The sequence below is a fragment of the Microcebus murinus genome, chromosome 4 (assembly GCF_040939455.1).
Source record: "Microcebus murinus isolate Inina chromosome 4, M.murinus_Inina_mat1.0, whole genome shotgun sequence".
NCBI lineage: Eukaryota > Metazoa > Chordata > Mammalia > Primates > Cheirogaleidae > Microcebus > Microcebus murinus.
In genome coordinates, this window is record NC_134107.1 from 102,256,917 (window position 1) to 102,269,070 (window position 12,154).

Below are 12,154 nucleotides of genomic sequence, written 5' to 3' on the forward strand. Positions count from 1 at the left end.
TTCCAGTAAGTAAGACATTGATGCAACACTGGGTCAGTGTTAACCTTTAATATTCTTCTTTGTAATTTCTCCTGCTTCCATCTAAACTTTTTGTATGACCTTGTTTTTATGTTCTGTTTGTCTGAATGAAAAGAAAGAGCACAACAGTTTCTGTACCTTGTTATCACAGCACGGAGGCATTATTATTATTACAGCATTCCTCTGTATTGTTATCACCGCATGCCAGCCATTACAGTGTTATTATTATTACTGCCCTGTATGTGCTGTTCATCAGGGATCCGCAGTTACGTACAAATCTGACCTAAAGACATTCTCAGGAACACATCTCTGTAGCCCAGGCACTGCCTGTATTTGTTTAGGAATTTTCTATCGGTCCCTTACTTATGTAACTGCTACTTTATAACCGGTCCCTAGAAGGGGGCGGGTCTTCCTGGAAATTTTGACTGCTGTTGTTTTCATTTTCAGTGACTCAGAGCAGTCCCGGACTTCTGGAGAAGGTAGGCGACCCCATAGCTTATCCTGGGGCTGGTTGCCACCCCCTGCACCTGCGGACTAAAATCCGCACATTCTAACTTCTTTCCCCGATCTGAAACCCATAGGGGCTTCTTGTAACTGCAAGTCCAACAGGTGAGGAATTTAGTCCTGGTGTGTGAACCCCGGGGGTGTAGGGGGGTGGGGGGTGGGGGGTGGGTGGGGGAGGGGGGCGGGGGGTGGTCTCTGCAGCTTTGGCAGCTTAGGGGAATCTTGTGTGGGCTGGAGGGAGATTTAGCCATCTCCTGATCTCAAGGCCCCTTTCCCACTTTCATTATCTTTTACTTTACCTTTTTCTTTCTCCTTCTTTCTTCCTTTGATATGGACAATCGATGCTATTTATCTCAATGTTATGTAAGTTTATGCTGCAGAAATTCTGTCGTCATAAGCCTTCACCCACCCAATCAATTGCAGCCCATAAACCCTTCTGTCCCTTCTGTAATTACCAGGACATTAAAACTCTAGGATTGAAAATTGAAAGATTAAATTACTCTCATTTTATCCAAGCTCCCCCATGCATCCCAGATCTCTTTCTTGGCCAGATTCCAGGTTGTCCAATTCTCCCCTGCAGTAGGGAGCAGGCTCAGGCAGGCTGTGCCACCCGCTCCCCCCAGTCCTGCACTAGGACAGCTCAGGGCTGGGGACTCTGCATTCCTGAGGGGCCACCTAAGAAGCAGCCACCTGGCTCAGGGAGAAGCCCTCTATTCTCCCAGCCTCCTCAGATTCAAGGCTTTGACCTTGGTCAGCCCCTGTGGCCAGCGTTTACCTACGCATTTCTAGGTGCCCTGCTGAAGTGCCACCCTGAGGCACCCAGTACTATTTCTGATTTCTGTGCAAACTCACTTTGCACAGGGAAGGGCTGGGTAAAAGTGTAGAAGAGCAAGTTTCCCTCAGTGAGGGATTGATTCTAGGGTTAGAATGAGGAAATAAAGGCTGTTTCTTCCTCTGCTACTTTGTCTTCCACTCACAGACAGGCTTGGCCCAGCCTGCGAGCTTTGGTTTCCCGGACAGTTATTCAGCTGTTTTACTCCTGTTGATTCTCCTGCTTTAAGGTCCCTGCTGCTGTTATTAGCAATTCTTCCCTCCCGTCCCCCAGCCCGTTCACCAGAGAACTTGCTGCAGTCAAGGGTCTGCATGGAAGCCCTTTTCCTGAGCATCCTCTCTTTACCTCCCGCCTGCCACTGTCCCCTGTGTCGCTGTCAAATTGCGTGCCACATTGCCACACTCAGTTTTTATCCAGTGGTTCCAAATAAAAACAAACGTGAAATGAAAGGCCTGATTAATGGGTGCTGATGTGTGGAGATGGGGCAAAGTGCATGAGAAACACCCTCGTCATCAGATGGGTGATCAGCGTGGACGTTGACTTGGATAGGGTGGGTGGGATGTTTCGAGTGGTGATTGGGATGAGAGTTGGGGCACAGGAATATCCTGTCTGAAGCTTCAGAATCCTTGAGGGTGGGTTGTGGTAGGAAGGAAAGCTGCCTTTCTCAAAAGCCAGTGTTTTTCTGGCTTGTTGTTTGCTCAGAGAGGTCTGAGGTTTGCAGTGACTCATCTGTCCTGGGCCTCTGGCATCCTCTTTGTGCTACGCAGGGCCATTTTAGCTCATTATGGTCTGTTTTCAGTGAAAAGCCCCCGTATTGGTGCGGAAGGTTGCAGGTCAGGTGATGCCTTGACAAAACATGGAGCGGCAAGCTGGCAAATGATCCGGCTCAGAATTGTTCCAGAGCATCATCCTGTGGCATTAGGGGCCAAACAAACCCACCTGTAGACTGTTGCAATAAAGGAATCATAATGTAAGTTATAACCTCGACACATAAAATTTATCTGTTACCATATCACATGAAATGGTTGTCCAGGATTATAATAAAATTTGGGAGATATGTTTAGGACAGCTTGATTTAAAATAGAGGACATGAACATATGTAATATTTACATATATGAAAATATCCTGGACAGAGAAAACAAACAGTGGCTTCAATTTTGAGCTCCAAAAGAAAAGTCACAGGGTAAGCGATCACAGTGGCAGGAGACCATCTTGGATCCCGCACCTTCTCACACGCAGGTCTCTGAACAGCATAGTCCTAAGGGAATTAGAGCAAAGGCTTATGGGGAACAACGGTAACTGCAGTAATAGGAACGATACAGATGTTTGTCCTCATTGATTAAATGCCTCCTTGGGCCAGTCACTGTTCTAGGGACTTCATATAAATTAATTCATATATGACATATAGGTGTTGTGGTTCTCAATTTAGAAAGAGAATTCTGAGTTCAGAGGGGTTGGTTAATGCCGCCTATTCAGTGGTATAAGAAGTGGTGTGTGTTACACTCTTTGAAAAGTGGGATCAGTGTTTGAACCGGCCTCGGGTGTTTAAACAATTTCCTGTTTAGTGGGGACTAGTGAATCTGATAGCTTCCCCACTCGGGACTGGCCTTTGGGAGGAGCCTTACTTTTGGAATCTTTGCCCCCTTCTTTCCAGGTTCCTTCTTAGTGCCAACATTAGCCCTTTGAACGTATTCTTATTCCAGACGGAAGCGCATAAGGTACTGGTGTTGGAATGGACAGCTCCCAACATGTCACTCTGTTTGTGATGTGTCTTTTCTGCAGAAACTCTGCATCACCATGGTGACCCCCTGTGGCCTACTCAGTGACAAACAGGAGCCAAGTAAGCCCAATTTGTGACTCTCACTTGCCGTTGTACCTTTGGCACCTAGCACAAGGCTTGGCCTGCAGGAGGCATTCCGTTAAAGCTTGTTGAACTCTTGAATTCTGGTCTGTCCCCAGTGCCGCTGAAGAGTGTCTCTGTGAGCTTGTCCATTAATGAGTTTGTGACCAGTGTGTCTGCAACCCTCAACTATGAGAATGGATGGAAAGTTCCGTTGGAGGCCGCCTTTATCTTCCCCATGGATGAAGACTCTGCTGTCTACAGCTTCGAAGCCTTGGTGGATGGGAAGAGAGTTGTAGCAGAATTACAGGACAAGGCGAAGGTACTAGGGATGAGTACGTTAGCTCCTCTCTTCTTATTGGTGCATTGTCTTTAGTGTCAGGCTTGAGTTTTTAGAGTTGTTGCCCTGATTCTTTGGCTCCTGGCTTGAAGGAATTACAAGCCAGGTGGTGCTACAGAGAGATGACAGACACTAGCGTCTCTGCACAAGCAGCTTTTATTGCAGGCTTGTCAGCATAGAATAGAAAGTGAAAGTACATTTCCTGAGAGGAAATGGGTCTGGCTCCATGAGTGGAGAAGAACCTACTTTGATGTCTATGCCTTATGATATGCTATGGGGGTGGGGTGGGGTGGTGGGGGTGGTGGACTATTCATTACTGTCCTGGGAAAAGGGTACAGAGTTCTTAGAATTAAGGACCCTCCCTATTTTTATCCTTATAGGGTAACTTCCAGGGGTTCCCATGACAATTGCAAACTGCCATGGCACTGATGGGTGTGATTTTTACTATGTTAATATATGTTACAGGGGAAAAGGTCACCTTTAGACATGAGCTCCTAGATTCTGCTCATGCTCCCGGCCAGGAAAACATCCCTAAATGCCAGTTCTTGACATTGCTATTTGGCTTCTAAATGCATATTGGTCTCCTCCGTTTTGCTTTCCTCTTGTTTTTCTGTGGTTAGGGCTGGCAACCTGCACCTGTCCCTAACATTTAGGATACCTGTCAAATGCAACTTCACAAAACATGCTGATGTTGCAAGCTCTTTCCTCCACTCCATTCTGACTGCTGTTTTCCTAAAGTCATTGGTGGGGGGGGGAATCAATCAGAGACATTCAAAGTACAGCTGTGAACTTGACAAGACCCATCAGAGTCCCTCCCCATCAGGTTGCTTTCTGCACTACTTGTGGCTGCGTCAACCATGGCACCTTTGATGTTACCTTTCTTTTCCACCCTCACCCTGTTCTCCTTAGGCCCACAGAAAGTATGAGAATGCTGTCTGCAAGTGGCGCCAGGCCTTCTTTCTGGAGGAGGATGTGAGATCCAGGGATGTCTTCTCTTGCAATGTGGGGAGCCTCCAACCTGGGGCGAAGGTGGCACTCACCCTGAGGTATGTGCAGGAGCTGTCCCTGGAAGCAGATGGTGCCCTGCGCTTCGTGATCCCAACTGTCCTGAACCCCAGATACCAGCTGTCTGGTGAGTCCCCCTCCCCTTTCAATGCTGGTCATGGGGAAATCCCCTTAAGGTTGTGTGTGGATGTGCTAAAAAGGTTTGGCAAGGAAAACACAACTACGGTAACTTTTTGTAGGATGTACTCAGGACAGCTGCCTTAATAGGAGGATTCCTATAGTCCCTTTGGAGGACCTGTCCTACACACTCAGTATGGTCGCCACCATCACTTCCCAGCATGGCATTGAGCAAGTCCAATGCAATTGCCCCTTGAGTCCTACTGAGTACCTTGGAGATGATAAGACTTCTGCTCAGGTAATTAATGAGAGAGTACTACCATTGCCAGTACTCCTGTTCCTTGGGTCTTGGCTTGGTCCTCACCCAGTTTATCCCAAATGTTAACCCAGATGGAGTTGGTTGATGCTCCTTCCTTATCCCTGTTTAACGTCCAGAGCCTTCTCTCCATTCTCGCTTCTGCTCCTGACAGTGTTCACTCAAGGAAGAAGCCTGTAGCCCCCAGCTCTGATAGTAGCTCCAGGAAGCAAACAGTGATAGTTCTAATGTGGCTCCTTTGCCTGTCCCCAACTCAGGTCTCCCTGGCTGAGGGACACCACTATGATCGGGACGTGGAACTCCTGATTTACTACAATGAGGTGCATGCCCCCAGCGTAGCTGTGGAGATGGGGATGCCGGAAATGAAGCCAGGTATTTTCTTTCTCCTTTTGTAGTCACCTTCTAGAGCGTAAATTCCTGTCTTGGAGTTATCCTCAAATTACTCTCACTTTTATCTCCTTTCGAGTAGCAGGTAAAACATACCCACATAAACATTCAAATAGCTTACACTATGGCATGCAAAAATGGTTAGGTTTATTGAATATCATGTAGTTATGACAAGTAGGCAAACTTAACAAGATCAGTAGAAAATTGGGCAAAGGATTGAAACAAATAATTCAAAGAGGAAAACACAGCCAGTTTATAAACATATGGGGCAGTGATCAGTCTTATAATGGAAATTGCAATGAAATGCTATTTCATTTGAAATGCAAATCATAGTAATCATATAGCATTTTCACCTTTCAAATTATCAAAGATTTCCAAATCTGATAGTCCCTCATGGTTTTAAAGTTATGATGAATTTGGCACTGTCATAGATTGCTTGAAGCAAAATGATTTGGTATCAACCATTTGAGGAGAAATTTGGATATATGTGTCAAATCAATGTTTATTTTGGTAACCTCAATTTTGGGGATCTTACCTAAGGAAATAAATCTAAATATAAGTAAAAATATGAACTGAGCTGTTACCTGTCATTTTAATGATATCAAATAGTAGTAAACAATCAAAATGTTTTTAAGTGGCTAAATGTACTTTGCAAGGTACACTTGAAATAACTTGGAAACAAGGCCTCCAAAGAATGTTAAGTAAAAGAAAAGTAAGTTATACAGGCTAATTACCACAATAAAACAACCTATGCATTAGGAAAAACGTTTAAAAACATAGGAAGTATGCAAGGAGTAATTATTATTAGATTTAGACTGTTTAGTTCGTCGATTTCTTTCTGTAATAAATAACTTTTATTGATTGATTCATCACACATGTAGTGTCACCTGGAGTTGTTTTCTTATTGTGGTAAAATATGCATAACAGAATTTACCATTTTAGATATTTTAAGTGTACAGTTCTGTGGCCTTAAGTACATTCATCTTGTACAGCCATCACCATCATCCATCTCTAAAATTTTTTATCCTGTCCTAGTTTCTCACTTTATTTTAATGTCTCTTATTTTTAATTTTAATGTTTCTTGTTTTAATATATTTTTAAAAATATATATGTATTTTTTCTTATAATTAAAATTGTTGTATCCCGTGTTGATCTGTTTTGCTCCTGGGGCCTTCCTGGGCTGCCACGGCAGTGGATTTCAGGGACCACGAAGCAGGACTGGAGGGATACTGCCACTTACAAAGCATGTTGCACAGGATGGAGTGGAAGCCTCCTTGGTGACAGTCATTGTTAATAGTGATTGTTAAAGTGATGTGGCTTGGTTAGGCTCTCGCTCTACAACTATAGCTGCTAGGAACACATTCCCGGTAGTTGGTTTTCAGCGGGCCATCCCACTCTCTCATCCTTAATGTTTGGCCCAAGTGGATGCATATTTGTGCTCACAAATTGGGACTCTTTAGTTTGCCCTCACTTGTTCAAACATTCTTCTTCAGGGGCAGCTGTCCATGCTAAGGACATTAGAGGGGTCCACGCCTCAACCAGGTTTGCTATAACCAGCTCCTCTTCCATGAAGTTCCATGCTCTGTCTTTTTACATTAGTTACCTGTTTTTTCCTTGCCTGTTGGTATCTCCTTGGGTGCCCACAAAATATTCCTGTAACAGTAACCTTATCTTTAGTCAGCATTATTTTAAAGGATTATTTACTACAGAGAAAGTTTTATCATGTTGGATCTCAAAAGGTAAGATAGAGATCTCAGTCCTTTTCCTGCTAAGAAGTTTCCTTGCCCCTCTGCAGATTTTCTCCCCTGTTCCCCACGACCAGTTCTGCAGGCCATAGGGGGACATCAGAGGTAGCCCGTGTCAGTCTTGGGAATTCCTTCCAGCTGGGCCACTCGAGTCTTGCTTCCCAAGACATATATTTGGTCAGCATGACTTGCTGTTCTCAGCCACACAAGGAAGCAACTGACAACCTTAAGTGGCAGCTTGGCTCATTAAAACCATGTAGAGTTCTGCCAAGTGAAACATGGCACTACATGAGGAAAACACAATGCCTTATTTTTACAAACTTAGAACAGACATACTTAGTATGTTTAAAATGTGATTTCTTTTTAAATTAAATTCATGATTTAATAAAATAATTGTATAAACATAAAATTTAGAAATAACTTTTATAAAATTGTGACTAAGAGCCTAATCTAAGTTGAGCACTAGACTGAGCTCCTTAAGTATATTATACCACGTGACCTCACAGTAATGTTGAGGCAGGTGTCACTACTGTGATTCTTCAGATAAGGACACTGAGGCCAGCAAGCGGAGGAGCTAAGGTTTGAAATGCCTCCTTAAACACAAAGGAAGCCGAGACTCGTGGTAGTACAAATAGGTTGAGCCAGGCCAAAATTACAGTAGATAATCCACGTATTGTGCTTCCTATTTATCTGGTGTTATTCTAAACAGTTTAGGTACATTAACTCATCACACTCATGGCAACCTTCCCAACTCCTGAGTATAGCGCCAGCTCTGTTATAACCAGCTCTCTCTCAGAATGAAAAGGAATCTACCTTGCCCATCAAAAAAATTCTACTTTTCTGTCAAATATCCAGACATCTGGATTAAGTAAATGCTATATTTGAATTAATGTTCTATTAGATATTGCTGGATCACACCCATTTTACTTGGAAACCATTTGGTTATTAGAGTACCCCACGGGTAAGAGATTAAACTGATCCATGTCCTGTGGTCACACTGAATCTCAGGGCTACTGAGAGTAAACCCTATAATCCTCAAAACACTTCATAAAGATAAGATAATGGAATTTAATTTTATACTATCTGAACTTTAAAACTAGAGGTGATAGACCCAGCCATTTTCCTTTCATATCTATCTCAACCACATCATTTCAATTCCTGCACAGCTCTCACTTGCTCCTAAAAATAAAGTCATGGCTCTGACTTTGACAACTTAGCCACAAAGCCTGGACTCTAGTAGTCACTGCCACCCTGTTGTTTGGATGATGCCATTAGAATCCAACCCAGATCCCAGTGCTTCTCTTTCTCCTGGGGACCATCAGTGGATATGAAGTCTGCCTGCCTCATATCCAAAGCAGGCAGACTCACCTTGGTGTGTATAACACTTGCTCTACTCAACTCTTGTAAATTGTCTTGTCTAAAAATTGTCCATGTATCACTTTTTCAAAGCTGTAATTAAAGACTTAAACAAGGACCCCCTGTGATAAATTCTCTTCCATTTATTTGGTTTAAAGAAAAGGTTTGCCTCTGCAAAGAAACTTGTCTGTTTCTTTTTGAAAGTGCTGAAACCTGTTAACCTAATGTGTCTCACTTATTTGCCTCGGTGCGCTGAAATTTGCATTCAGGGACAATATTTTAATATTGCTTGTGCACACTAACCTCTACTCACTTTCTTGTCTTTCCTGTCTATTCTGATTTTGTCTCCTTTATATGTTTATAACTCACGTCATACCCTTTGCAAACAGATATGGTATAAGGATCAAACACAGTATTATACTTCTGAGTTTTCTCCGCTCTCTATTAAATTTACTACCATTGATTCTTGGGGACATTAGGGTTTTTAAGTTCTTTTTTGGCTTACAGTTTTTGTATCCTTTCTGTGTAGGGTGTTTCTTGGGAGATCTATCTGCAATGTTGAGTTTCTATCCAAATATCCCAGAAGCCCATCCACCAAATACCTGTGGAGAATTTATCTTCCTCATGGACCGCTCAGGAAGTATGGAGAGCCCCTTGAGTAACCAGAGTAGATCTCCACTGCGTATAGAGGCAGCCAAGGTAAAACTAGTATATTTCTTTTTCTGGGTCACATGCTCAAGGGAGGATGAATCTGACGGGTTAAATTATGGTGCATACAGAGCTGTAGGTCTGTTTTCAACTGAGCAACAGCCAGTTGAAAGACCACCGTGAGGTTGGCCTTGGAATGTCAGGAGGCACAAAGGCGGGGTGATGGCCTACACTCTCAAGAGTTAGAGTGTGTTTATAGCAGCACAATTCATAATTGCAAGGCTGTGGAAACAGCCCAAGTGCCCATCAATCCAAGAATGGATTAATAAAATGTGGTATATGTATACCATGGAGTACTATTCAGCTCTAAGAAACAATGGTGATATAGCACATCTTATATTTTCCTGGTTAGAGCTGGAACCCATACTACTAAGTGAAGTATCCCAAGAATGGAAAAACAAGCACCACATATACTCCCCAGCAAACTGGTATTAACTGAGTAGCACCTAAGTGGACACATAGGTACTATAGTAATAGGGTATTGGGGAGGGGGGAGGGGAAAGGGGGTGGGTATATACATACATAACAAGTGACATGTGCACCATCTGAGGGATGGTCATGCTGGAAACTCAGACTTGTGGGGAGGGGGGGGAGGGCATTTATTGAAATCTTAAAATCCCCCATAATATCCCAAAATAAAAAAAAATTATATATAAAAAAGGAAGAGTTAGAATGGCAGGGTCTGTGGGTGTGAGAGGATCCTCTCTCACTCTGTCCCCTCATACTCTCTTACCTTCAGGAAACACTGATTTTGCTGCTGAAGAGTTTACCTGTAGGCTGTTATTTCAACATCTATGGATTCGGCTCTACCTATGAGGCATTCTTTCAGTAAGTATCTGGAAAGGCCATAGAGAGTCCAAAATGATACTTTAAAGAAAGGGCCTAGGTTGTTAAAGGAACTACCACAGCATTTGGCTTTGGGAATTTCAGGTAAGATTGTCTTTTGACGGGGGTATCCAGTTCAGGAACTCAACACTGGACAATGTCCAGCGCCATCCTGTGACTGGGTGTGTTTGTTTTTCTCAGGGAAAGTGTGAAGTACACTCAGCAAACAATGGAGGAGGCACTGGGGAGAGTGAAGCGTATTCGGGCAGACCTAGGGGGCACTGAAATCTTGGCACCACTCCGGAACATTTACAAGGCACCCTCCATCCCAGGCCACCCCCTACAGGTAAGAATTGGGACAGAGCTAACTGAAGGGACACAGAGAGTGAAATCTCAGCTAGAGAATCAAATTATTGAAATATGGTTGGTAATCCAGAGTCTTCTATCATATAGTAAAGAGGGGAGAAAAAAAAAGACAAGAGGCGTTTTTCTTCTTCCATAATCCCATGCGATGATAGGCAATGGAAGTTCTTTTATGGAGTGCCACAAAAGCTTAAATGAAGCTATTCGGGGGAGGTGCTGAAAATCCCCAGGGTTCTGATCAGACCATGTGGTAATGTGAGGCTAGTGACAGTGGAAGATTAGGGATCTCGTGGCTGTTTGAAGAGGCGTCAGCGCTTTTAGATTGAAATAGTTGAGTTTTTCAAAGGCAAATTCTGGTATCTTAAAATGAACTTGATAGAAGCTTGATGAGTATTTTCTTTGTTTGTGCAGCTTTTTGTCTTCACAGATGGAGAAGTTAGTGACACATCCACTGTAATTAAAGAAGTTGAAATCAACAGGCAGAAACACAGGTAGGAAGAGGTCATGATTTCTGGGTGCTTGGATCCAAGTAGTGCCACATGTCATCTGGTGTTACATGATACCAGTGTTGATATTCCTTGCAGAGGACACAATGGTTCCAGAATTTTAGTTTTATCAGCTGACAATTTATTACTGTCTACAAAAATCAAAAGTAATTTTCCAAATAACATCAACACAGGAAAATCGTTGTCCCTCATTCTTTCTAAACCACAATGGAACAAGAATCAAATAATAAGATGTTAATATTTTTTTCTTACTGTAAACATTTGTGTCAGAGTAATACACAGGATACACACAGATCATCTGTATACAGCTAGATGAATTATCACGGTGAACACACTTGTGTAATCGCCACACAGATCCAACACTGGAATGTAACGAAGACCTCTCCGCATCTAGCCTTTTACATCATGCCCTGTTACAGTCACTACACACATAGAGCTCTCCTTTCCTGTAACACCATGGCTGTTTGTGCTGGGTTTTGAATGAAAATAAGTGAGTTATCCAGTATGTTTTTGTTTCTGTGTATATTGTTTCTTTCCTTTCTCTCAGAATTATGTTGAGAAATTCATACATATTTTTTATGTAGAGGTAGTTAATTATTATTGGTGTGTGGTGTTCCGTAGAATGACTATACCATAACGTATCTATGATGCTAATGCTGATGGACTTTGGTTTGGCTATTAAAAATAATACTGCTATGAACATTTTTGTGGTCTTGTACAGGTATTTTTTGCAGACACACATGTATGTGCATATACATATTTATAGACATATACATTTCTTTGAATAAACAGAATCGTGGAATTTCTGGGACATGACAGACAGTTCTGTAAGCTATTGTACTAATTTAATTCACCCCAGCATTGTAGGAGGATTCCAATTGCCTCATTTTCTATCCAAAATTTAGTGTTGTTTGTCTTTAAATTTTAGCCAACCTTGTGTGTATAGTGGTTATCTTAGTATAGTTGTAATTTATATTTTTCTGATGATGTATGAAGTTGAGCACTGTTTCATATTTGTTGACCATTTGGGTGTTCTCTTTTGTGATAAGCTTTTAAGTTTTTTTCATATTTTTATTTATTAATTATTTATTTATATTACATTGATCTGTAGTTCATTCTGAGGTCTAGATGCAAGCTCTTTCTTAACTATATAATCTAAAAATATATTTTCTTAGTCTATAGCTTATTTTTTTACCCTCAAAATATATTTGGATAATAGCTGCTCTTAATTTTAATATAGTTCAATTGTTTTAGTCTTTTCCTTATGGTTAGTGATTTTTGTATCCTGTTCA

At 42.2% G+C, this 12,154-nt stretch overlaps 1 protein-coding gene across 14 annotated transcripts in view; it reads left to right on the forward strand.

The window, feature by feature from the left end:
• Positions 1 to 400: 400 nt before the first annotated feature.
• The window catches only part of LOC105866527 (von Willebrand factor A domain-containing protein 5A), a 30,217-nt gene continuing 18,463 nt past the window's right edge, over positions 401 to 12,154 (forward strand). For 4 of the 14 annotated variants that reach the window (XR_012919009.1, XM_076002609.1, XM_076002613.1 and 1 more), the window contains exons 1-11: positions 445 to 627; positions 2,154 to 2,324; positions 3,009 to 3,194; positions 3,314 to 3,516; positions 4,444 to 4,666; positions 4,779 to 4,954; positions 5,230 to 5,344; positions 8,990 to 9,159; positions 9,908 to 9,996; positions 10,195 to 10,339; positions 10,768 to 10,847. Coding sequence is in view for 12 of the 14 variants with exons in the window: in XM_076002609.1 (XP_075858724.1) it covers positions 3,152 to 3,194; positions 3,314 to 3,516; positions 4,444 to 4,666; positions 4,779 to 4,954; positions 5,230 to 5,344; positions 8,990 to 9,159; positions 9,908 to 9,996; positions 10,195 to 10,339; positions 10,768 to 10,847 (1,244 nt within the window). In the remaining 2 variants the exon portion in view is untranslated. Of the gene's footprint in view, positions 628 to 2,153; positions 2,325 to 3,008; positions 3,195 to 3,313; positions 3,517 to 4,443; positions 4,667 to 4,778; positions 4,955 to 5,229; positions 5,345 to 8,989; positions 9,160 to 9,907; positions 9,997 to 10,194; positions 10,340 to 10,767; positions 10,852 to 12,154 lie in introns of those variants that run through there. The other 10 variants (XR_012919008.1, XM_076002603.1, XM_076002610.1 and 7 more) reach the window with 8 other exon arrangements.